Genomic DNA, 22,437 nt, shown 5'->3' on the forward strand with positions numbered 1-22,437 from the left:
AATTAATTTAATTCCATTCTTTATTCAGCAAGATTCATTGTGAGTATTGGACAGTGGGGGAGAGTGGATGAACAGAGGTGGGAAAACAGTTTTCTTCTGGATGATTCATTCTCTGCACAAACCACAACCAGCAAGAGAAAAGGATCTTCCTTCTTGTCTGCTCCCATCTCATCCCTCTTGAATACTGATTCTCACAGCAGATTTACAATTTTATCACAATCATATTGGAAGGAGCTCTTTGGATCAGCAATCCCAGTGTTTAGTATGGAGAAATGCTGAGTTCTCCATCTCACTACTCAGGGAGGGCATGGGGTAAGGAGCCTTTCAGGGAATGGCTGCTCAGGAGCACAGATTCCAGATTTCATCCATTTTCATGGAAAGATGAGTTAAGAGGCAAATCTCAATGAGCTTCCCCCCCTCACAGGAGGGAAACAGGAGATTCCCAGTGGGAGTCACAGTGTATGTGCCTAAGTCACCTCCCAGAGAAGCCCATGGGCCACCTGGTGGGCCAGCTCAGAACAGGTGCCTGGGAAAGCCAGGAGGGATGGTGTGGGACAGCCCTGGGATGGGCAGGGATCAGCCTCAGGGTGCAGATTTGATGTAGGATTCCTCACCTACCAACTGCCTCCTTGAGAAAAGACACCCAGGTCTCAAGGGTCCTCAAACCATCCTTTGTACACAGAGAAGTGGCAAACATTGCCCACGGGTTGGAGAAATGGGAGGCTTTCACTGGGAAGGAAAATAACCCCTCTCTGCTGAAGAGTTCTGCAGGCTGGGCTGTTTGCAGCAAGGATGGATTTCTCCTGTGGCCTGTGGGACTGCCTGACCTCGATCCCAAAAGTGCCCAGAGGAGCACTGAGAAAAGCACAGGCTCTGCAGCTGGACTTCCTCCTCTTCCCAGACTGGGCAGTCAGGCATTCTGCACAGAAAAAGCTCATAGTCCAGCTGTAAGAAATGCACAGGCACTGTTCCTTCTGGAGAACTGGATGATACCTCAGGATTCTCAGAGATTTCTATGGGAGTTTTTTATACTTGTGGTGGCCTTTCAGCTCCTCAGCCAGCACCAACCAGGAGATGAAGTTTACTCCGTGTGCTAACCCAGACACCTCCTGCCTCATGGGTTCCTTTGGAATTGTTTACTGGAAGGGGTGGGAACTTCCCTGTCCTTGGGAATCAGTAGGAAAGCACCAATGAAGAAAGGAATCGCAGCTTCACCAGGACAAGCCCCTCACCAAGCACCCATGCTGTCCCTTCACAGGCTGCAGGCCAGTTGGGAGCTGTCTGACAGGTTCTCCAGGTTGTCCACCATAGTGATGATGGCTTCTATTTTTTCTTCTGGAAGCACATGGGAGGCGTTGGATCGAAACTTCTTCAGGAGAGACTCTTTGCTCAGGGGCTTCCTCCAGTGCCCATAGAAAGTGTCACATTTGCCTGTCAGGATGTCCCCGCTGTGCAGGAGCAGGGCCACCTCTCCGTACATCTTGTCAAAGTTGGCCACGTTGTCTTCAGGGTGCTCCACCACCACCTTGTCCAGCAGCTCCCTGAGCTCCTGCCGGTGGATGCTGCTCTCGGAGAAAGAGCCCAGGCCCACCTCGCCGTCCAGCAGGGCAGCACAGGCGTTGAACTGGAAGGAGTGCCTGGCCTGGTGCTCTGAGCTGGGGAAAGGCCGGTTGATGTACTTGGACACCGGGATCTTCAGCATAATGGTGCGGATCAGAGACGGCGAGAAGGACCCCGCGTAGTTGATGAAGAGGTTCCGGACGGACAAGGCAGCATCCACCACCCAGTGCATGCCCAGGTGGGCTGGGAATCGCTTGAAGGCAATGTCCTGCTTTTCCAGGAGGAACTCGTGGTGCTCACCAGGCACAGACAGCGGTTTGGGCTGATAGACGCTGTAGAAGGCGCTGAACCCCGAGCAGCCCGGGATGTCATCCAGGATCAAGGGGTTGGCCTCCATCCCTTGGCCCGCCAGCAGAGCGGCCTCCAAGCCCAGGCGGGTGGCGTTGCCCACGTGCAGCGGCTTGGCCTGGGTGGCGGCGTTGGCCATGGGTGCCCCGGCCAGGGAGGCGGCGATGCCCAGGGCGTGGCAGCACTGGGCCGAGCTGAGGGACAACAGCTTGGCCGTGGCTGCAGCACTGCCCAGGGTGCCCACCACCGAGGGAGGGTGGAACCTGCAGGGGGACGGCAGAAATGAGCAGCCCTGGCTGCCTGGCACAGGGAACACCAAAGGACCCCTCCCACAGAAAAATTAATGGGAAGTGAGGGGCCCATCAGCCAGAGGAAATCTCTCATGGCTTTGGTGCAGGTGGGATTCACCTGACTCAGAATTTAACCATAAATTTTAATTAATAAATTAACTTTAAAATCAGAGTTTTACTGCATTTTAGTTTAACTCTAAATTTAGAGTTAATGGACATAAATTTAGTCTAAAAATGGTGTTTCTCCTTGAAACCTCCTCAGGAACTCCAGGGTGAGCTCAACATCTCCAAAGAGCAATTTGAATTTTCTCCAGGAGGTGCCATGGCTTGTGTCCACACAGCCAAACTTTCTATCCCTCAGAAAAATAATTCAGCCTCAAACACCCCCAAGGGAACAGTTCCTGGTTGATTCCATTGCTTGGATCACACCAGGGCACTGCTGGAGGCAGCAGTTGGCCCAGGGGCCATGCCCACCACCAAACTCTGCTTGGTTCTGGGATCCTGCCCTGGCTGGGTCAGGCGATGGCACTGCAGACTCCCTGGGAGTCCTCCTGAGGATTATTTTTGAGGCAAAATCTCTGGAAATCACCAAATAAGTGCATGGTGCAATCACTCTGGCATTGGGCCCTCAGTAAAGCTTTACCATGGGGTAAAGCTAAATCAAACTGGACTTAAACTTGGCTTAACCTAAACGAACATTTTAAAACCCAGACTCACCAACCCTGTTCATCCTTGGCGAAGAACAGGAGCTTTACCTTTTGGGAATGTCGTGAGCCTCTGTGGAGAAGTGCATGAGCCTCCCTTGCACTTCCAGGCCCACATTGAAGGCCAGCAGGAAATCCAGGCCGTTGGGTTTAGTGTTTGAAGGGAGCATCTGGGAAGCTGCCAGGAGAGCTGGCAGAATGGCCCCGGAGGGGTGAGTGGCAGGGTGCCAGGTGTCATCAAAATCCATGGAATGAGTCTACCAGGGAAACAGAGATGGGAATGTGCTGGCTGGATGCTGAGGGAATGAGGGCTCCCTGCTGATATTCCTGAGGAAATTCTGCCAAAGCCTCCACTCAGTGTCCCCATGGGGCAGTTCGGCTCCTCTAAGAGCCAGGAGATTCTCGGCTTTTGTCCCCCATCAGTGACCACTCTGTTTCCTGGAATGCTAATTCCTGGCACCACAGATTCCCCTGGGAGAGCCAGGAACACAGATTACCCCTGGAAAAAACAGGAGCACAGATTCCCCAGGAAGAGCTGGGAGCACAGATTCCCCTGGAAGGGCCAGGAGGACAAATCCCCCTTGGAAGATCTGGGAGCACAAACCCCCCTTGGAAAAGCCAGGAGCACAAGTCTCCCTTGGAAGATCTACAGCACAAATCCCCCTTGGAAAAGCCAGGAGCACAAATCCCCCTTGGAAAATCCAGGAGCATAGATCCCCTGGGAAGATCCAGCCTCACCGCCACGCCGTTGGTGAAGGCAGCCAGTGTAGGGGAGAGCTTCACTCCTGGCTTTCCATAGACTGAGCTCACGGCCACGGAGGAGTACATTTCCTGTGGGAAGGAGGGAATGTCAGCAGAGCCCTGGAGGTGATGCCTCAGGTTTTGCTTTTATGTATTTCAGATTCTGTACTGTTTAGTGTGTGGGTCTGGGCTTCATATTATGGGATGGTGAGCTCTCTGTACAGATCAGGGAGACAAAACAATTCCTGCTCTAGCTGGGACCAAGGACAAATGATCCAAATCTCAGGCCCAAGAGCACAAACAACGTGGGCTGGAGAGAGAAAAGCAGGGAAGGTGGGACTTCATCGGCTGGGACTGAAGTTGGGCAATTGACTCCAGTGTGCTGGTGGACCAAGGCTTATGGAGGTGTGGGACCCCATGACAGTCAGGGATTTTTGTGACCATTTTGGGTTCACCTGGGGTGTAGCCCTGTCTGGGCTCTTATGCTGCCCAAGGTGGATCCATTGAGGCCTTTTAATAAATTCCTACTTTATTCTTTAGTTCTCTCTAATTTCTGTTCTAGGTTGACCTTCACAAGGCATCAGAGGGAGTGGGGATGGCGCGGGCCACAGCAGCCATTGGGATCAGCCCCAGAGGTGGTGGTGGCGGAGGTGTGGCAGTAGCAGTGGCAATGGCGGTGGCAGTGGCAGTGGCAGTGACAATGGCAGTGGCAATGGCAGTAGCAGTGACAGTGGCAGTGGCAGTGACAGTAGCAGTGGCAGTGGTGGTGGCGGTGGCAGTGTCAGTGGCAGTGACAATGGCAGTGGCAATGGCAGTAGCAGTGGCAGTGGTGGTGGCAGTAGCAGTGGCAGTGGCAATGACAGTAGCAATGGCAGTGGCAGTGACAATGGCAATGGCAGTAGCAGTGGCAATGGCAGTAGCTGTGGAAAGGGCAGTAGCAGTGGAAAGGGCAGTAGCAGTGGCAGTGGCAATGGCAGTGGCAGTGACAATGACAGTGGCAATGACAATGGCAGTGGCAGTAGCAGGGGCAGTGGCAGTAGCAGTGGAAAGGACAGTAGCAATGGCAGTGGCAATGGCAGTGGCAGTAACAGTAGCAGTGGTAGCAGCAGTGGCAGTAGCAGTGCAAAGGGCAGTAGCAGTGGAAAGGGCAGTAGCAATGGCAGTAGCAATGGCAGTGGCAATGGCAGTAGCAGTGGCAATGGCAGTGGCAGTAACAGTAGCAGTGGCAGTAGCAGTGGCACTGGCAGTAGCAATGGCAGAGGCAATGGCAGTGGCAGTAGCAGGGGCAGTGGCGGGGCTGTCCCTACCCGGCAGTAGCGCAGGGCGATGTCGAAGACGCGTGTGGTGCTGCCCACGAGCCCCACGCCGATGCTGTCCAGGATCATCCTCTTGCTCCGCTGCCGCACAGTCGGAGACAGGTGCTCGGGCCGCACCGCGCGGATGAACGAGGCAAAGCTGCTGGTCACCGTGTCCTCGGGAGCGCTCCGGGCCGCCACTGCAGTGCCAGAACACGGGGAGGGGACAAGGACAGCAGTGAGCCCTGCGCTGGCGGCCGCAGCTCCGCGCCCCCGGTGTCACCAGGCCCAGGCAGCTGCACCTGCCCGAGGCAGGTGGGTGGGTCTGGGGAGCCTGCAAGGGCAGGGAGCTGGAATTCATCATTCCCGTGGCTCCCTTCCGACTTGAGGTACTCTCTGATTCCATAGGTTCTATACTTAAAATTTCATATTCCACAGACGGGGTGGCTTACAGAAGGTTCAGGTGAAGAAACTTCAGAGCTCAGCCCCATCCCCTCATCTTGGGGTTCCAACAACCATTTTTTGGGAGGGATCAATGCAAATGATGTCACTTTATCCAGAGGAAAGCCAAACATGAATGGACCACAGTGTAGGCGAGACGGGGGGTAGCACTGTCAAGACAGACGGAGACGAGAGATCTCTGAAGCCAGGTTGTGGAACTTGCGGTTTATTGCAAAGGGCGTGGGTACAGGGCCCTGCTGGGAGCTGCCAGCTGCAGCTCGGAGCAGGCCCGAGAGAAGAGAGAGGATGAGAGGGTAATAATGTAAAAGGCAAGAGCTAAGAGCATAGAAAAGTAAGAGCAAGAAAGCAAGAGTATGAGAGCAAGAGCAAAAACAAGAGAACAAGAGAGCGAAGTTCCCGTTACAATACAATAAATCATCTTCTGTGTTGAATATTCTGATTCTCGCTAACTAATCTAGTAGAGCATACAAATCCTATAGCATTTACATACAGCCTATAAGAATCACTACATTACCATATTGTGGTACATTTTAAACCCTAAATCTACTCTTCGGACCCCTTCTGCCAAGCTGGCAGGGTCTGCTCTGACCCTTGGACCTGCCTGCTTGCAGAGGGTGTTGTTTCATCAAGAGGGGATTACCTTCAGCCGGCCACACCATTGCTTTCCCGTTCAGTAACTAAGGGATCTCAAAGCTTGCTTTCGTTTCAATCTCGCTTATAGTTTCTATATTTTCAAAATCTTTTGCCAAACAATCATATTTGTAAAGCTTTCCTGTTTCATCTTCCCCAACACCACAGAAACCCAAAACTTGCATAATTTTTTGGAAAGCAGGACTAGACCCAAAACCTGGATTTATCCAGGTGTTTCATCCTAAAAAACATTAAAGTGTCTTGACTCAGCCACCAAAGCTCTTAAGCCCTATGTACTCCAAAGGATGCTAATCTTTAAAGGAAGTTAAAATTCTTTGGAAAATACCCAGTTTGTGTCTATTGTATGTTTTAATTTTAGTGACAAATTGCCTTGTTTAGATTATATATCTAACATTATTATATGTTAATTTTATATAATTTTTATAATTCAAATAGTAATACAATTATTCATAATTCTATAATTAGAATACAGAAGATAATTAATAAAATTATAACTCACAGAATTATCATCATTATGGCGTGTTACAATTTATACTGGTTATTTGAGAGTGCACAGGAAAGCAGGAAAAACAAAATTCCATGTGGACATTTGCAGGATGCCAAATCCATGCATTTACTCATGGGTGGATATGGGGGAGCACAAAAGATGGAGATAAAAGATGAACAAATTTAATGAATCATGGGTGAAAAAAATAAAAATACTTTGCTGCAAGAGGAAAACTCATGCAGATCGGCAGGTACACAGGAGGATTTGGTTTAGGAGCAGCAAACATGGCAATTAATGAAATGACCATTCCCTAATATCGCTAGTTTGGATTCATCCCGAAATGTCACATCAGTGACTCATGGAACGCTGGCTCATGCTGGGGCTCACCTCGAGCCCAGTCTGAGGCTCCTGTAAACACAGCTGGGAATGCCATCACCGCTGACTCACCGGGAGAACGTTCCCCTCCCGGGACCGCGTTCCTATAGGAATCCCGGCACTCAGCACTCGGGGACTGCTGTCCAGCCCAGCCCGGCTCCCCTCGGAGCATCCCCGGCTCCCCCTGCACCCCCCCGGAGCGGGAGCAGTGATGTCAGGGCTTGGAGAGGCTGCAGGAAAATCTGCTCCCATCACCCAGCACCCAGAAAAGCTGGATTGGTTCCTCCTCAGCATCAAATGCTCTTTGTCACCTCAGCAGGCAGTGGGGTTTTTTAACCCTTCAGCTAAAAACATTCCATGACTCCAGGGTTTTCCTCCTGCTATGGCAAGACTTCATAAAATTTAAATTTTATGTAAGACCAAATAAATCTCAGTGGATTATTTCTTCTTTTGTCCTTAGGTCTCATTAAGCAACATTCCTTGCATTTATTGTATTAATAACTCCTTTTAAAATAAATTGAGACAATAAACTAGGAATATATTTTAAAATGAGTTAATAAACCTATCGTAAAACTTACAATAAACCAAGAGCCCTTTTTAAAAGAAGCTAATAAACTTATAATAAACTTATACTAAACCAAGAAAAGTTTCAGAAAGAAGTTAATAATCATAATAGAACAAGAACATATTTTAAGATCAGTTAATAGACAAACTTAGACCAAGTTAAGAGATAAAATAGACCAAGTGTCTACACAGCCAAGTTCTGATTAATTTATCCAAAGGTGGGCAGTGCTGCAGCCACCGTAGGAGATCCATGAATGTCTGCAGGCAATGCCCAGAGCAGGATCAGGTGTAAGTAGGAAGCAGTGACAAGTGGAGGAGTTAAGGATCTGAGCCACCCTTTCAACACCTTACATTTGTGGTCAAAGAATTTGGAAAGTCTGGTTCTAAACCAGTTTAAGATCTGGTTTAGCACAGGACTAACAATCCACATTTTTACTCCTTGCTGCTTTTCTCCTGGTCCTTTATCCCCGAGGGTAAGAAGAACCACAGGACCCCCAAATATTTGGAAGCTTTGCCTTCCAAGAATTTGAGGATTTCTATTCTGAGCCCAGCACATCCTTTTCCAGCAATTATTTAGGGATGCGTGCTAGGAAAGGATGGGGAATGCTGAGAGATACAAACCATGGGTGGCAGTTTTGTGGACTTGCCGAGAGCTTGCCAAGAACTTCTGGGATTTCTAGAGGAGAGACAAAGAGAGGGAATTTGTTACTGGAGCTGCTGGAAGGTTTCTCGGAGCAGTTTTCCTGGTTGTGCCTCTCATCGTGAGACACTCACAGATCAAAAGAGCACTTAAAAGTGGGAACATATTTAAAGAAGGGAAAAAAATATTTTCCGAAGCTGCATCCAGCAGGGATGCCAAGAACATCCAGGGAAATAAAGCCACACAGCTGAAGGGGCAGCAGAGCCTTTGCAGCCTTGCCACAAGATCCTGCAGCGAGCGGGACCAGCTCGGAGCGGGCACAGGGAGCAGAACCCACGGAGCACATCCCAACAACAACAACCCCCACGTGGCACGGTCCAGGGGATGTTTGGGACTCATGAAAGGAGCAGGATGGCAGGAAAAGGTCAGTTGCTGAATTAAGGGACTGTGAAAACCATTGGAATTTGTTAATTTTGGGGCAGGTTCCCATTTAGTGCCATGATCAGCTGGACCAGCCCAGCGGAGGAACTGCCCGGAAAGCGACATTTCCTCCTTTAAGTGCAAAAGGAGAGCTCAGGGATGGGGAGGGTTTGCATGGAAGAGTTTTACCTGGAAGGTGGAGTAGACCATGCTGGTGGCTGCTTTTCCCAGTGCCTTTCCCGGCTCGGTGTGCTTGGCGCGAGGGATGGCAGAGGTGTGTGGCTGGAAGGTGCTGGTGGCAGGGTTTATATCTGCGTCCAAAAGGCAATTTGCTTTCTGTTTTGTGCAACTGAATTTCCAGGGGAATGACATCAGCCCCTGGGGAGCCAGAGGGTGGGGGGAATCTGTGAGGAGGGGTGGTTTGTCCCTGCTGGACAGAAGGGAAACCCCCTCCCACACACACCCTCCCCGGTTTCAGGAAATAAATAAAGATTTCAGACAATAACTGACAAGGTTCAAGGAAACTCCTGTCTCCAAAGTGCCACAGATGCCAATGGGAGAAGCAACTGGCTCCAGGCTCCTCCTTCCGAGGAGGACTATAAAAGTGGGATTCACCAGGAAATGAGAGAGACAAGAGCATCCTCCCATTGAGCTGAAGTGTCACCAAAGCAGGTAAATCCCAGCTGCAGAGGCAGAAGTGAGGCGGTGGTGGTTTTCTTGGATGCTTTTCTTGAATACCTTCAGTGTCTGGGTGTTTGTCTGAGTCTTTCCCAGCTCTCCTTCTTCTCCATCTCCAGCTCTGCTGGGTCACTGAACTGGGAGTGCACCCTGGAACTTCCAGGGAACACCGGGAGCCTTCGTTCCCAAAGCGATGTTTGGATTTTGGGGGAATGTCACGGCTCTTTCCTTTGTTCAGCAGTGGAACCTGGGGACATTTATTATTTTGGGCAGAGTAACAGCTTGGAGGGACACACCTTTATTTAAAATTGGATTTTTTACTAACCCCCATGCAGACCTTTGTTGTAGCAAGGCATCCCTGGCAATTCTGTCATGGTTTGCACCAGAGGAGAGGCAGGGTTGTGATGTGAAATCCAGCTGTGTGTTGTGGCTGTGCACTGTTCATCTCGCTGTGTGTTTATCCAAAATGAATTTTGTTCTCTTTCCATGTTTATCTGGAGAGAAGCAGTATTTCCTCTGAGCTCTGTAAATGTTTGTTATCACTAACAAGGTGGGATGGAAAACTAATGGCAAGGTGCCCCTGGGGATGAGTGAAAATGGAATGGTTTGGTGTTTGCAGATGTGCCCCATGACGTGGGGAGCCTTGCTCCAGCCTTCTGGGGACAGAATGCCTGTGCCCTGGAATATTCTTGTTAATATTGGTCACGGAGAAGCAGCAGTGGCTGAGAGATTCCTGCCAACCTGACAGCCCCATGGAAATGGGATGAGATGGGAATGACCTTTCCTGGCAGGGGGTGAAGTTGCTGTGAGGACAGCATGGAGTGGAGGAAGTGGTGTCCAGAGCCTGTCCCACGCAGCTCTGAGGTCACTGGGGACAAGAGCCAGGAGGGAGGGAGGACTTCACAGAGCATTCCTGCAGCCCCCAGGGTGAGGGATGTTGGGGCAAGCAGGGAGAGGAAAGAAGGTGAAGGGGGCAGGATGAGGGAGGGTGTGGCTTTGGCTTTACCCTCACTGCACGAGGGATTTGAGTGAGGGAAGGATCATCCCCGGCTGCCCCATCCCTCCGGGAGATGCAGCTCTCGGGCAGCACCCCACGTGTCCAGGTGCTTCCTCAGCACGGGGACATCTCCATCCTGTGGTTCCCTGGACAGTGTCTGTGCTGCTGGTGCCCTGGGCGTGCAGAGAGCCTCTAATCCCACCTGGCACAGAGGGATTTTCCATCTGCCCCCTGCCTCCTGCTCAGCCCCACGCTATCCTGTCGCACCACCAGGGTTCTGTGGTGCACTTGGAGAAATGGGTCCTTAGGATCAGTGACAGCACCCATGGGTGGGGTTACCCCGTGGCCAAACCAGGGCATATTTGTTCAGAAAACCCCCCTGGGGGTTCCCCTGCTGGGCCTCGTTTTTCCAGCTCAGTGCAGCCCTCGGTGTTCCCTCCTGAGACAGCACCGGGAGGATTTTCCTGGTTTGATGTAACCTGCAGGAAACTGAGGCAGGGACAAGGCCAGGGACATTGTGCCAAAGGTCCCAGGGCAGGGATCATGAGTCTGAGTTGGTGTGCGAGGGGTGGGTGTGAGCAGTGGGTACCTCCTTTTCCACATCTTGGGCTGGATACTCTCACATCCTTCCCCTTTACACCTCCTTAGCCTGACAGCATGTTCTGGTGCTTGTCTTCCTCCCTTCTCCCATGCCTGCACTGGAAAGAAAGAAGAGGAAAACATCCTGTGAGTTGTGTCTCTCCTTCCCTCCCCAACCCCAGCTCTTTGTTGCAGGTCTGTTATGCAGAAAACACCAACAAGATGAGCTTTGGCAAATTAAAAACCACTGCTGGGAGCCAAGGAGTCACCTGGCCAGCCCATCTCCCTCCCAAATCCCAGTTCACCCTCTTCCTGGGACCCACTCCAAGCAGGGGCTCTGAGTGTGCTTTTGAGCCACTGCCTGGGCTGTTTCAGGGCAAAACATCTGGAGAAGCTTAATTTTGTGGCTCATTTCCAAGTATAACCATTTAAACCAAACTGCTTCTTTATGTAGAAGTGTCATTTAAAAAAATAAAAGAGACTAAATCATGGAATCCACAGGCTCAGCTCTGCCCAAGGGCACAGCATTCCTTGGGACCTTGTGAAAGGCAGTGCCTTGATGGGAAAAGGGAGAATTCCTCCCTGGGAACTGGGATTTGGTGCATCTTCCTCTCTGAACCCAAAATCCCATCCTTTAGCACAACCAAGTAATTGAATAATTCATTGTTCCCCAAGCTTTGCTTGGAGGTTTGTAGCCTTTCCTTATTTGATGAGAGTTGATGTTGCCAGAGCAGTTTGGAGCTGTCGCAGCCGATTTGTCCTTCATCCTTCTTCCTTTGGGGAAGTGACATCCTTTAGAATAAATTGAGAGAGGAAAACATGGGGATTTTGGCAGAACAAGAGAGTCCAGAGAGTACTGATGTTTGCAAAATGTAGATTTGGGCTGAGGATTTGTGTGATCCTGGGATTTAGGTTCGTTATTATTCCCATATTATTTTTCTTTGGGTGGTGCTCCTTCCCTCCTCCTCACTCCCCCGAACAATAGTGGAGCTTTCCTCCCTTTCCAAAGGGTTCTTTGGAATGGCTGAGAACGGAATACATCACCTTCTCCCTTTCCAGCTTTTTTAGCTCACTAAATAGTCTAAAAATACCCAAATAACAAGAACATTGCTGTTTTATTTTCATCTTTGTTTCCCAACAAAACCCTCCAGAGAGAAAACTTCAGCTCCTGGTACCCAGGAGTGCTGAGGAGTGGAAACGTAGGGGCTGCCTGCAAACAGACGAGTTCATGGGAGAAATATGAAGGGTTTGAAAATAGCCTATTTAGTCACTGGGGTTTCAAGAAAGGGATGGAGCTGGAAAATTCCATCTGGAAGGGAGACTGTGTGTGTGTGTACACTGTGCCTGCCCTGTTTGTCTGCCACAGTGGATAAGAAATGTCCTGGAACAGCTCAAAAATACCTTGTGGGTTTTGTCTGGATGTTTGTTGGTTTGTGTTGGGCTATTCATACCTCTCCATCTCCAGCAGCCTGGAGAAGAGGGGACAGCAACCATCACCACCACCTGCAGGGCTTTGGGGCACCTAAACATGTTTTTGCCAGGAATCCTGGTCGCCTAAATAGGTTGTGTGTGTTTTTTCTGGATAGGGCTGCGGAAAGTAGGCACCTCAAGCGGTGCTTTGAATGAAGCCTTTGTCTGCAGCAAGGAGAGGAACATGGAAACACCTGAGCCTGTCACCAGCCTGCCCCTGCTCAGGGCAGGGGCACGGCTCTGCAGGCTGGCCAGGTGCTGTCCTGGGTCAGGGCAGATTTTGGAGAGAACCCCCAAAGGGCTCCTCTGGGAAAGCAGATTCAACTGGCCCCTCCAACCAGTCTGGGAGAAAATACCTCCTTGTAAAAAAAGTGGAAAAAACCTGTTTATTAAACAATAAAACCTAAACAATATTAAACTATAAAACCCCTTGCTGCTCCAAAAGAGATGACAAATTGAGAAAATCCCCTCTGTGTGCTGTAGCTCATCTCACTCAGTCTCTGATCAGTCCCGCCGGTGCTGGGAATGTTGTGGGCCAGGCCCAGCCCAGTGGGCCACAGGTGGAGCTGCCAGTGCTCTGCTGGGTGTTCAGTCCAGAGCAGGTTTAGACAGGTCCAAAGAAAAGGGAAAAAAGAAAAAACCCACAGTCCATGGAACTTCTTTGCCTCAGCTAGCTGAAACTAACTACAAGCAAAGGAGAGCTCTGTCCCGCTGTCTGTCCATCCGCAGACCACACAGTCCAGGAGCGGGAATGTGGAGGAGTGAGTGCAGGGTCTGAAAACAAACTGCACACTTCTTCTCTCCCCTCTTCACTCTCTGGAACAAGTCTTAAAGCTGCAAAACTTATTATTCAGCATAAACAGAACAAGACAACTGGGGATAAAAGCATCATAAAGTCAACCCAGGACAGGTGCCCGGGCCCGGTGCAGAGGGCCTGGCCTGGGAGGCTGTGGGGGCGAGGCCCGACTCTGCTGTTCTGTCTGCAAGGGCCATGGCTGTGCTGTTTCTGCTATTTTGTATTCTGCTGGTTTTTCTGCAAGGGCCATGGCGAGTGCTGAGGGCTTTGCCGCCGTCTTCTACAGCGAACCAGGGGTGCTGGGGCTGCTCGGCAACGTGGTCAGCGCCTTCCTCCTGTGCCTGCAGAACTTCATCGTGGCCGCCACTGGCCTCAGGCCTCACGCAGCAGAGCAGGTCCTGGCAGGTGGGTGCTGCTGCTCAGGGTGGCGTGGGGGGGGCTGAGCGTCCCCTGAGCTCTTTGAGGGTCATCCCCATAGGCCAAGGGATACCACTAGTGGGACGGTGGAGAAATGTTGGCTGTGTCCATTGTGCAGGTCAGTGTGCTCCTGGGGATGGGTGCTCCTCCTTTCCCAGCCACTGGGCCAAATATTCCAGGTGCCATTCCCTGCTAGATCCAAACTGTCCTTGGGGCCTGCTCAGCACCCATGACCCTGAGCCAAGAGGCTTAGGGGTCATGCAGAGAAAATTTCCCATGAAGGTGGGAAGAGGGGAAGGCAGAGGTCACAGGGCTGCTCACAGGAAGGCCATGGGACCTGCCATGGGGTGTGCCCTAGAGCTTCCTGCAGCTCTAGCCTTTTTGTGCTTGGCTTCACACCTGACCCCTTCCTGTGTCCCTCAGGTGTCCACCTCATCCTAATTGGAGGCTTTGTCCAACTCCTGGCCGGATTTCTCGCCTTCCGCAAGTATGACCACCTTGGAGGCGCGGCCTTCCTCACCTTCTCTGCTCTCTGGAGCAGCTACGGGGCCACAAAGGTCCTGTCTGCCACGTATCCCTCCCCAGAGAATACAACGCTCCCCTCTGGGAACGCCAGCCAGCTCCCGGCCGCTGGCACGGCCCTGCTCTCGGCCAGCCAGAGCTCAGTGGCTGGGCTGGTGGCCTACATTGCCATCTCCTTCATCCTGTCCTTCTGCTCGGCCACCGTCAACTACATCATGCCCTTCATCTTCGGGGCCATCGCGCTGGCCCTGGGCTTCGAGGCGGTCGCTCTCTTCGGGGACTGGGCCCTGGTGGTGTCCGGGGTCCTGGAGCTGGGCATTGTCCTGTGTGGGCTGTACGGGGCTGTGGCTCTACTCCTGAAGGGCATCACCCAGAGGTACGTCCTTCCCGGCTTTGGGCACCCCCTCTTCAATGTCCTGCTGCTGGGATTGGCACAGAAAAGCTCCTCCAAGGCCCTCGGGGAAGAAAAAAAGAAGAACACCAAGTATGCGGAGCCTATGGCCCTGGGGAACATCTGCGACACCGTGTCACCCTTTATATTTGCCTTTTACTTCTTTGGGTACATGAAGACATTCTGTGTGGGGGCAGGGTGGATTTCCATCGTGTCCAGCTGCCAGCTGCTCTCCAGCTTCTACAGCTACCTCAGAGGGGACAGCTACCACACCACCAAGTTTGGAGTCCACAGCCTCCTGTGGTTGGTGATGTCCTGGGAGGAGTTTGTGCTCACCACTCTCCTTGGGCCACCCACAGTTCAGGACAGCAGGCTGGGAATGTTTGGAGCGTGGTTCTTCCTGGCCACTGCCTGCCTGCTGTTTCTGATGTCGACCCACAAAGACACCCTGGAGATGCTGCAGAATGCCTCCTTCATCCTCCTCACCTTGGCCTTTGTCCACCAGATCCCGCTGCCCAGTGCCCGGCCCTTCCTGGGGGCCGCCTGCAGCCTCTGCACTGCGCTCTCCCTGTACGCCGCCTTCGCCAGCCTCATCAACTCCATCGGGGAGAAGGCCCTGATTCCCGTGGGAGCCCAGGCCGTGCCCAGCTCAGCTCTCCAGGCCATGCTGGGGGCTGCCCAGAACTGGCTCTCTAGGTCCAAGGACATCCCCAGCGGCACCAGCGCTGCCGTGCCGGACTCGTTGTTCTACATCTGCAATGGCCTGGCTGCGGCTGCCGCTGTGCAGGGCAGCGGGGGTGCCCCGGGCAGGCTGCAGCTCTCCATCCCCTCCGTGCTCATCCCGGGGGCCCTGGGGCAGCTGTTTGTGTGCCGGATCCAGGTGCAGGGTGGGAAGAGGTTTGGGTCCGTGCTCCCCTTCTGCTACGCTGCCTTCTGGGCAGCCTGGACCTGGCTGCGCCTGGCAGGTAAAGCACAGGATGGTTCCTGGCTTAAGGGGTGTTCCCAGGGAACTTCTAATCGCTTTCTCTGATGGAGTTCCTTCTTTCAAGAGAGTCAGTGACATCAGGTTTACTGATACTCCTCCTTGGAAAAAGATAATTCACCAATCACCCCAGTTTGTACGTGGTTGCCATTGCTGCAGGTACTTGGTGCTCTCAGTTCCAGGAGTTCAAGCTGTGTCTTCAACTCCAATAAAGGCCAAGATTTCCCTGCAAAAACATTGAGACAGGGCTGTCTCTGGGCTGTAATGTCAGAATAACAACTCAGGAGATGCTTTTAGGCAGTGAAAGACTCCAGGTTCTGGATTTCTCTCTCGTGAGCCTGGAGAAGTCTATCCCAGCTGGTCACAGACATGAAAGAAGCTCTCAGAAGCTGAGCCTGGCTTTTAAAAGCTGCATTTTGCTCCAGGTGGGCAGAGTGTTCACACAGCCTCCATGCCAGGTGCTCTTAAAATGAGCACCTGTGGGGAAAGTTAAAGCGGTGGCTTGGGACGTGTGGCAAGAGCTGATGAAGTGTCCAGCCAGGCCCTGAGTATTCCAAGCTGAAGGTAAAATCCAGAGCTTTTTTTGGATAACCGTCACCAGCCCCACAGTTAATACCTCAAATACTTTGCGTGGCAGAAGAAGTGGGTGGTGGTAAGGGAGGGTTTTTGGGAGGCCACCATCCAACAGCTGGAGCTGTGGTAATCCCAGCTGAGGCTCTGCCAATCTCCTGCCACTCTCCTGTCATGCTGCTCTTTGTGGTTTGCTTGTAACCAGATGTGCTGCTCCTGTTTCAGGCCACTTGCTGGACATCGGGGCGGGGCACACTGAGGGATTCACTGCTGGCTCCATTGCCTTTTTGGTGCTCAATGCTTTTTTAATCATTTTGGGTAAGTCTCAGAACCACGTGGGATGTTTATTGAGGGGCATCTGGGGTCAGATCATGAATCCTCCTGTGATTGCTCCGTGGTGGAGATGAACAAGTGAGGGAGGCTCAGCTCTGCCTGTCGCTCTGATTAAGCAAGAACGGAGATGTTTTGCCCACAGCCAGTAACGGAAGCTGAGCTAGGCTTAGGAGAAACAGCCCCAAGGGAATGGAAAAACATTTCAAAGAAAATAAAAGGATCAAATCAGGTGAAAGTGTTAGACGCACTGGTCCACTGGCTCCAATCCACAGCCACACTCCAGCCCAGCTGGTATAAATCAGAACCTGCTTGGCTGCCAGAGAAGTGTTTTCCGTGTGAGCACAGTGTCCTGGCAGATCAAGGGTTTGGCAGCGTGTCCGTGGAACCTGAGGGCTGAGCAGACCCCGGCTGTGCCTCTTTGTTCCTCCACCAACAGGGAAATCAGAGCTGGGGCTGCTCGGTTCAATCAAACAAGCCTCAGTTGATTTAGGAACTCTTCTGCTGGTTCATGGACATTTTATGGGCCGTGCTTGATGTGGGTCCCTTTTGTTTGTGTTTCTTTCCACAGCTTCCTCTTTTAACGTGGTGCTGCTCTGCCTGACCCTGGCCATGGAGCTCCTGACTGTTTGTTTTCTGCTTTTTACACTGGAGAACCTCCCTTTGCCATTTGAAAGTGAGTTTTAGGGAAACCTGGACATTAAACCTTCACCCATACCACAGAGTGGGTCCTGGGTTGGGGAGCAGTGTGGGAAAATCAAGCGGGGTGTTCCTCTTTCCCTGGAAGTCTGGGGTGTGTGCAAGCATGACTGGAGAAGGAAACGTTTCCTCCTATCACTCCCAGGACCTCGTGGTTCCAAATAAACCTGATACTGCTGGATCAGAACACCTCTAGATGTTCTGTCCAGCACTGCTTCCCAGTGGATGTTCCTTGAGGTGTGGGATGAGCTGGATGTGCCGCAGCTGTCAATGGCTGTAGTTCTGCTGAAGCCTTGGCTTTGCTGCAAGTGACAATTTAAGTTTTAATTCCATGGAGTGCTTTAGCAAAGGGGTTAACAGGAGCTTTTCCACCAGGACTACTGGACTACTGTCACTGCAGAATAGAATCACAGCACCATGAAATCCAAGTGACTGAGTCCAACCATCCCCACAGCACTGACAAACCCTGCCCCCAAGTGCCCCATTGACACTGTTAAATCCCTCCAGGGATGGGGATTTAATCACCCTTCCTGCCTCTGACTCTGGGAATTTTTCCAGTTGTGGTGCTGAGCATCTTCAGTGCCATCTGCTTCTACGGAGCCACAGCCTCTCTCACCAACTGCATGTTTGGGAAGGACCTCCTGATGATGGGACCTCCTCTGCTCACAGTAAGAGATCTTGTCATGGTTGTGTAGCTTCCTCGCTCAGAGGGGATGTTCTGGGGCCTCCAGTGCAGATTCCTGTGGAATTTCCCTTCTGCTGAATTCTTCAGTGCCATTCAAAGTCCTGGTCACAGCACTTCTCTAGGGAGCGCTGAGCTGGAAATGAGCTCTCTTCCATTAGGAATAACATTGGAGAGACAGCAAGGATGTTCACAAGACTCATACCTTGCTCCTGGACAGACTGGAGTTTTAAAGCCATGACATTGGGAACAGAGAGCTTACAAATTTCCTAGACTGGACTGCAAGAATTCCCCATCTTTTCTTAGCTTCAAACTCCTTCTGCCATCTGGTGTGTCTGCCTAGGGCAATTCCCCCTATCCAGGGTGATGGATCTGCCAGCTCCAGTTCCTGCTGCAGAGAAATATTTCCATTAAATCAGCATTTCATAGGAATGCACTTGAAACTCCATCTTGGTCTGGATTTTGGATTCCTGAACAGTTTCCTTAGGTCACTTTGGAGAGCAGCCATTTCCTCAGGAAGCTGTGCTGGGTGGGATTCATCTCCACTAGCTTAAGGCATTGGCAGTTGAAACGTCCACTCTGAGCTGCTCTCATTGACTTTAATAACTGGAATTCCCTCCCCTGCTGTGGGAGAAGCATTCCTGGAGGTGCTGCCTGTGACCTTGGACAGCCAAGGGATCATGGCATGGTGGATCCCTCCATTCAGATGGGTGCAATCCAGCCCTGTGTTTCATAATTTTGCTTATTCACTGCCTCCTGATTCCTGGCAGGTCCAGAGCTCCAGGAAGGATGGGGAGGATCCCCTGCCCTGTGTCTGCCCCAAGTCCCACCTCACGAGTGGGCTGAGGACAATCGCGGAGCTGCTGAACACGGGGGCCGTGTGCGGGGTCCCCACAGACACCGTGTATGCCCTGGCAGCCTCCTGCAAGCACCCTCAGGCCATCGAGAAGGTTTACAGGATCAAGGTGGGAATTCAAGGATGTCTCTGCTTACCTGGCTCTGTGTCCTGTCCATGAGTTTCTGCAGAAGCAGAAAGGGAAGCCCCTGGTTTCAGGTTGTCCCAAGACTCAGGAGGTGACTGTGGGCAGAGTTTGTGGGCAGCCACGCCAGAATATCAGGGACCATTTTCTGAGCAACCCAGGGTACAGCCCCTCTGCTCTAGGCTGGAGCACTGGTAATTAGGCAGCGACATTCCTGGGAATAGACAAAGCACAGCCCCAAACAGGAACAGCCACTCACAGGCGGGTCCAAACCTGTGTTTGTCCTCTGTGCCTCGTGAAGTGCTGAATCAGAATCCCAGGGCTAACATTCCCCCAGACTTTTGGAGCCATTCAGTGCTGGAACCAGCCCCAGAGTTTGCACCTTCAATCCGGCTTTTGCAGCCTGGCCCTGTCTGCTGTCCATGAGGCAATTTCCTGGCTAGCCTGGAGAAATAACCATAATAGACGATCTCAGCTGGCCTGAGCGCGAGCAGCGGCACAAAGGCCGTCTCTTCTGCGCTGCCCTGATGCCAGTGCTGACCTTCCCTGCTGATGAGAGAATACAAACAGAATGTAAATACATGCCCAGTTCCTGAGTCATTTGGCCCCACTGAAGCTGATGTCAGTTGAGGACTGAAATGACACCGCTTTGCGAGCTTGTTTTATTTCCCCTCCATCTCCATTCTGGTTTCGCACCAGACTTATTTCACCAAGCTTCTTTCAAAGCTCTGGGGGGGGCGATAATGGAGGTGTTGGTTTGGTTTGTTACCCCATCACAAATTGGTGTGTTCGATCTTGGTTTGCACTAGCAGAAGTTTGGAAAAAATCAGGCCTCTGGTGTGCAACATCCCAAAAATGCTGATACTGAGTGGAGCATCGCTGTCCCTGTGATGGATGTGCTTAAAGAGGAGGAATTGGATGCATCCCAGAAATTCCCAAGGCCAGGCTGCTGCTCTGTCTCCTCTTTAATTTGCACATGCAGATCTGAGCTGGGGCATCCATCACAGCTCAGCATTTGTGCAGACACAGCATCTTCCTTGCCTGGAGTTCCTGCTCTATGGAAAACACACAAACCAGGATCCCAGCAGGCTTCAAGGTTCTCCAGGCAAACTTTCCCTCTTCATCTATTTTCCCCCTGTTTTTTCAGGACAGACCTCAAGAGAAGCCCATCTGCATCTTTATTTCCAACCTGGAGCAGTTACGAGCAGCTGCCCCGCCCATCAGCCCCCTGCTCTGGGAATTCATGGAAAACGTTTATCCTGGTGGCATTGGCTGCATTATCCAGAAGGGAGAGTGGCTGAAGAAGTTGGGTGAGATGAGAAGCACAACCCTTCTGTCCCCCTTTCATGTTTTCATCAGGGCAGGTCTGCAGTCCCAACACCTTTTGGGATGCGATGGGGAGAGATTCCGGTCACTTTCTCTGAGAAATCCCCCCTGGAGCTCCCGGATCCTTGGTGGATGTTTAGCAGAGGGTGTTAATCAGCTGGAATGACTCATCAAGAGTGGGAGCCAGCAGGATGAGCTCTTTAACCAGAGGCAAGGGAGGCTCCTCAGCCTGGGAGGGTCTCCTCTCCCAAGCCCCCTGCTGTTCACTGGAATGAGCAAAGCAGGGTGGAGCAGTGTCCAGGAGATGAGAGGGTTCCGATGGTCATCCCTGCTCATCGCCTCTGCCTCCCAGCACACGGACACAGGCAGGCACTGTGAGCACTGGGATGATTCACCTCAACCCTTGCTCCTGGGGAAACAGCAGGGAATGAGGGAGCTGGAGGGGGTGAAGGACAAGTCCTGTGAGGAGCAGTTGAGGGAGCTAAGAAGGGGCTCAGCCTGGAGCAAAGGAGGCTCAGGGGGCCCTTCTGGCTCTGCACAGCTCCTGCCAGGAGGGGACAGCCAAGGGGATCAGGCTCTGCTCCTAGGGAACAGGGACAGGAGGAGAGGGAACGGCTTTAATCTGCACCAGGGGAGGTTTTGGTTGGACATTAGGAAAAAAAATCTTCCCAGAAGGGTCAGGCATTGGAAGGGGCTGCCCAGGGAAGTGTTGGAGTCCCCATCTGTGGAGGTGTCTAAGGAAAGCCTGGATGTGGCACTTGGTGCTGTGGTCTGGGTGACAAGGTGGTGTTGGGTCACAGGCTGGACTCGATGATCTCAAGGTCTTTCCCAACTCAGTGGATTCAGTGATTCTGAGTTAACCACGTTTTACAGGCAGAGGAGGGTGGTGGAGGATGGGAGGGTGGGCAGTAGTCACAGGAAGTCAGACTTTGGGATACAGGGAGATTCCGTGTCTGTGAACCATTTCTTTTTTACCCAGTTGGACCCCAAACTGTAGCTCTGCTCTCACAGATTTCTGTTCAGGAACAGACATCCACAGAGGCACATTTAGTTGGGTGCATGGAGCTGGGTCACTTCCAAAGGCAGCAGGAGATCCCCCCTGGTGCCACGACAGGGGCTGTGCCACCTGTGCCCCTGCCAATGTCCTCTGTCTGTCCTTCCAGGGGTCGGAGCAGGATACAGCAGGGTGGGAACCCAGGACAGCATCATGATCCGAGTCCCTGACCTGACAGTCCTGGTGCACCTCATTGACATGACTGGACCCTTGGCCATCACCTCGGCCAACCCCAGCGGGGAGGTGGACAGCACCCACCACGACATGGTCATCTCGTGAGTACCTGGTCCCTGGCAGTGCCACCCTCCTGCTTCAGTGCTGGCAGACCTTGGTGTGGTGTCCTGCACCGAGGGGAACCTCAGCACGAGGTCACAGCAAGGTCTGTGAAGGGTTGTTGCTATTTTTGCCCCCCAGGCGCCTTGGCCATAAGCTGGAGGGTGTTCTGTGTGATGGAGAGTCTGACGAGGTGGTGGCGTCCACTGTGGTCAACTGCACAAAGATTGATGAAAGTGAGTGTGAGACCCGCCCTGCATGTAAGCCCTGGCATTTTCCTGGGAGGCTTCCATGCCTTTCCCAGTATCAGTCTGGCAGCACAGAGTGCTCCAAGAGTAACAGCTCTTGAGTGCCTGGACATTTGCAAACATGTTGATGAAGGGAAACAAACAAAAGATGTCCTGGGAGGACCTCTGTATTGACAGGGAACAAGGCAGGAGGACAAACACAGTTGTGTAAGGAAAATCTGCCTCCTCAGGGTGGAAATGCTCTGAGTGGGAGGGTGGGTGCTGCTGGAAGGAGGGGTGGGTGTGCTGGAAGCAGGGATGGGTGCTGCTGGAAGGAGGGGTGGGTGCTGCTGGAAGAAGGATGGGTCCTGCCTCAGCCCACCATGACAAGGGTGGGACAGGAGCTTGCCCACAGTGATGCAGCAGCCCATGCTGAGGTGTCCTGGGTGGCTCTGGGCTGACATTTGAGAGGGATTCATTAGTGGCAAACCAAACCCTTGAACAAAGTGTGAGGTCAGTGCTCATCAGTGGTTTCACTTTCTGGTCCTTCCACACAGGTTTATTTTTAGTGGCTTTGCTGGTGTAAGATATTCCTCTTGATTCTTTTCTGTGCCACTTTGGGGACTGGGGGATTGTCCTGACTTGTTCATTCTCCCTCTGGGAAGGTGGCATCACCATCGTGCGGGAAGGCTGCGTCCCAGCTGGAAAAGTCATGCAGATCTTTGAAAATGTGAAGAACAGAGTGGTCTGAACCAAAGGAACCTTCCCTCAGCAAAGGAACAGAGAGTCTGCTCTCCCTAAAAACAGGAGATGTCCCATTTTTGGCTGGAGCACATAGCCTTGGGAGAGACATTCCTTCTCTGATCCACTCTTACCTCCTTAGGAATGGCAGCACTTCCCCAGCTGGGGCCTCTCCTGGGACCTTTC

The 22,437-nt window shown here is 52.1% G+C and overlaps 2 protein-coding genes and 1 long non-coding RNA gene across 3 annotated transcripts; 2 read left to right on the forward strand and 1 right to left on the reverse strand.

Moving 5' to 3' along the window:
• Positions 1-1,252: 1,252 nt before the first annotated feature.
• LOC103816324 (cis-aconitate decarboxylase-like) lies at positions 1,253-6,971 on the reverse strand. Its single transcript, XM_050974591.1, has 5 exons — positions 6,926-6,971; positions 4,951-5,138; positions 3,641-3,733; positions 2,954-3,159; positions 1,253-2,171 (listed from the first exon to the last, which is right to left on the reverse strand). The coding sequence occupies exons 1-5, from the start codon at positions 6,969-6,971 to the stop codon at positions 1,253-1,255; spliced, it is 1,452 nt and encodes a 483-aa protein (XP_050830548.1).
• A 9,191-nt stretch (positions 6,972-16,162) lies between these two features.
• On the forward strand, positions 16,163-17,616 carry LOC127059606 (uncharacterized). Its single transcript, XR_007777579.1, has 3 exons — positions 16,163-16,257; positions 16,841-16,945; positions 17,527-17,616. It is a non-coding gene; the product is annotated as an uncharacterized LOC127059606 (long non-coding RNA).
• Positions 17,616-22,437, forward strand: LOC127059630 (threonylcarbamoyl-AMP synthase-like). The gene is made up of 6 exons (XM_050974592.1): positions 17,616-17,636; positions 18,421-18,615; positions 19,778-19,940; positions 21,120-21,285; positions 21,425-21,519; positions 22,176-22,437. Exons 1-6 carry the CDS (start codon positions 17,616-17,618, stop codon positions 22,259-22,261), a joined length of 726 nt encoding a protein of 241 aa, XP_050830549.1. The 3' UTR covers positions 22,262-22,437.

The sequence above is a fragment of the Serinus canaria genome, chromosome 4A (genome assembly GCF_022539315.1).
Source record: "Serinus canaria isolate serCan28SL12 chromosome 4A, serCan2020, whole genome shotgun sequence".
NCBI lineage: Eukaryota > Metazoa > Chordata > Aves > Passeriformes > Fringillidae > Serinus > Serinus canaria.

Coding starts and splice junctions, on each gene's coding strand:
- LOC103816324 (XM_050974591.1), bottom strand. CDS start 6,971: ATGGCATTCCCAGCTGTGTTTACAGGAGCCTCAGACTGGGCTCGAG. Junction 3,160..3,640: donor CCTTCACCAACGGCGTGGCG/GTGAGGCTGGAT, acceptor TTTCCCTGGTAG/ACTCATTCCATGGATTTTGA. Junction 2,172..2,953: donor GCTCACGACATTCCCAAAAG/GTAAAGCTCCTG, acceptor GTCCCCCTGCAG/GTTCCACCCTCCCTCGGTGG.
- LOC127059630 (XM_050974592.1), top strand. CDS start 17,616: ATGGGACCTCCTCTGCTCACA. Junction 21,286..21,424: donor CACCACGACATGGTCATCTC/GTGAGTACCTGG, acceptor TTTGCCCCCCAG/GCGCCTTGGCCATAAGCTGG. Junction 21,520..22,175: donor CTGCACAAAGATTGATGAAA/GTGAGTGTGAGA, acceptor CCCTCTGGGAAG/GTGGCATCACCATCGTGCGG.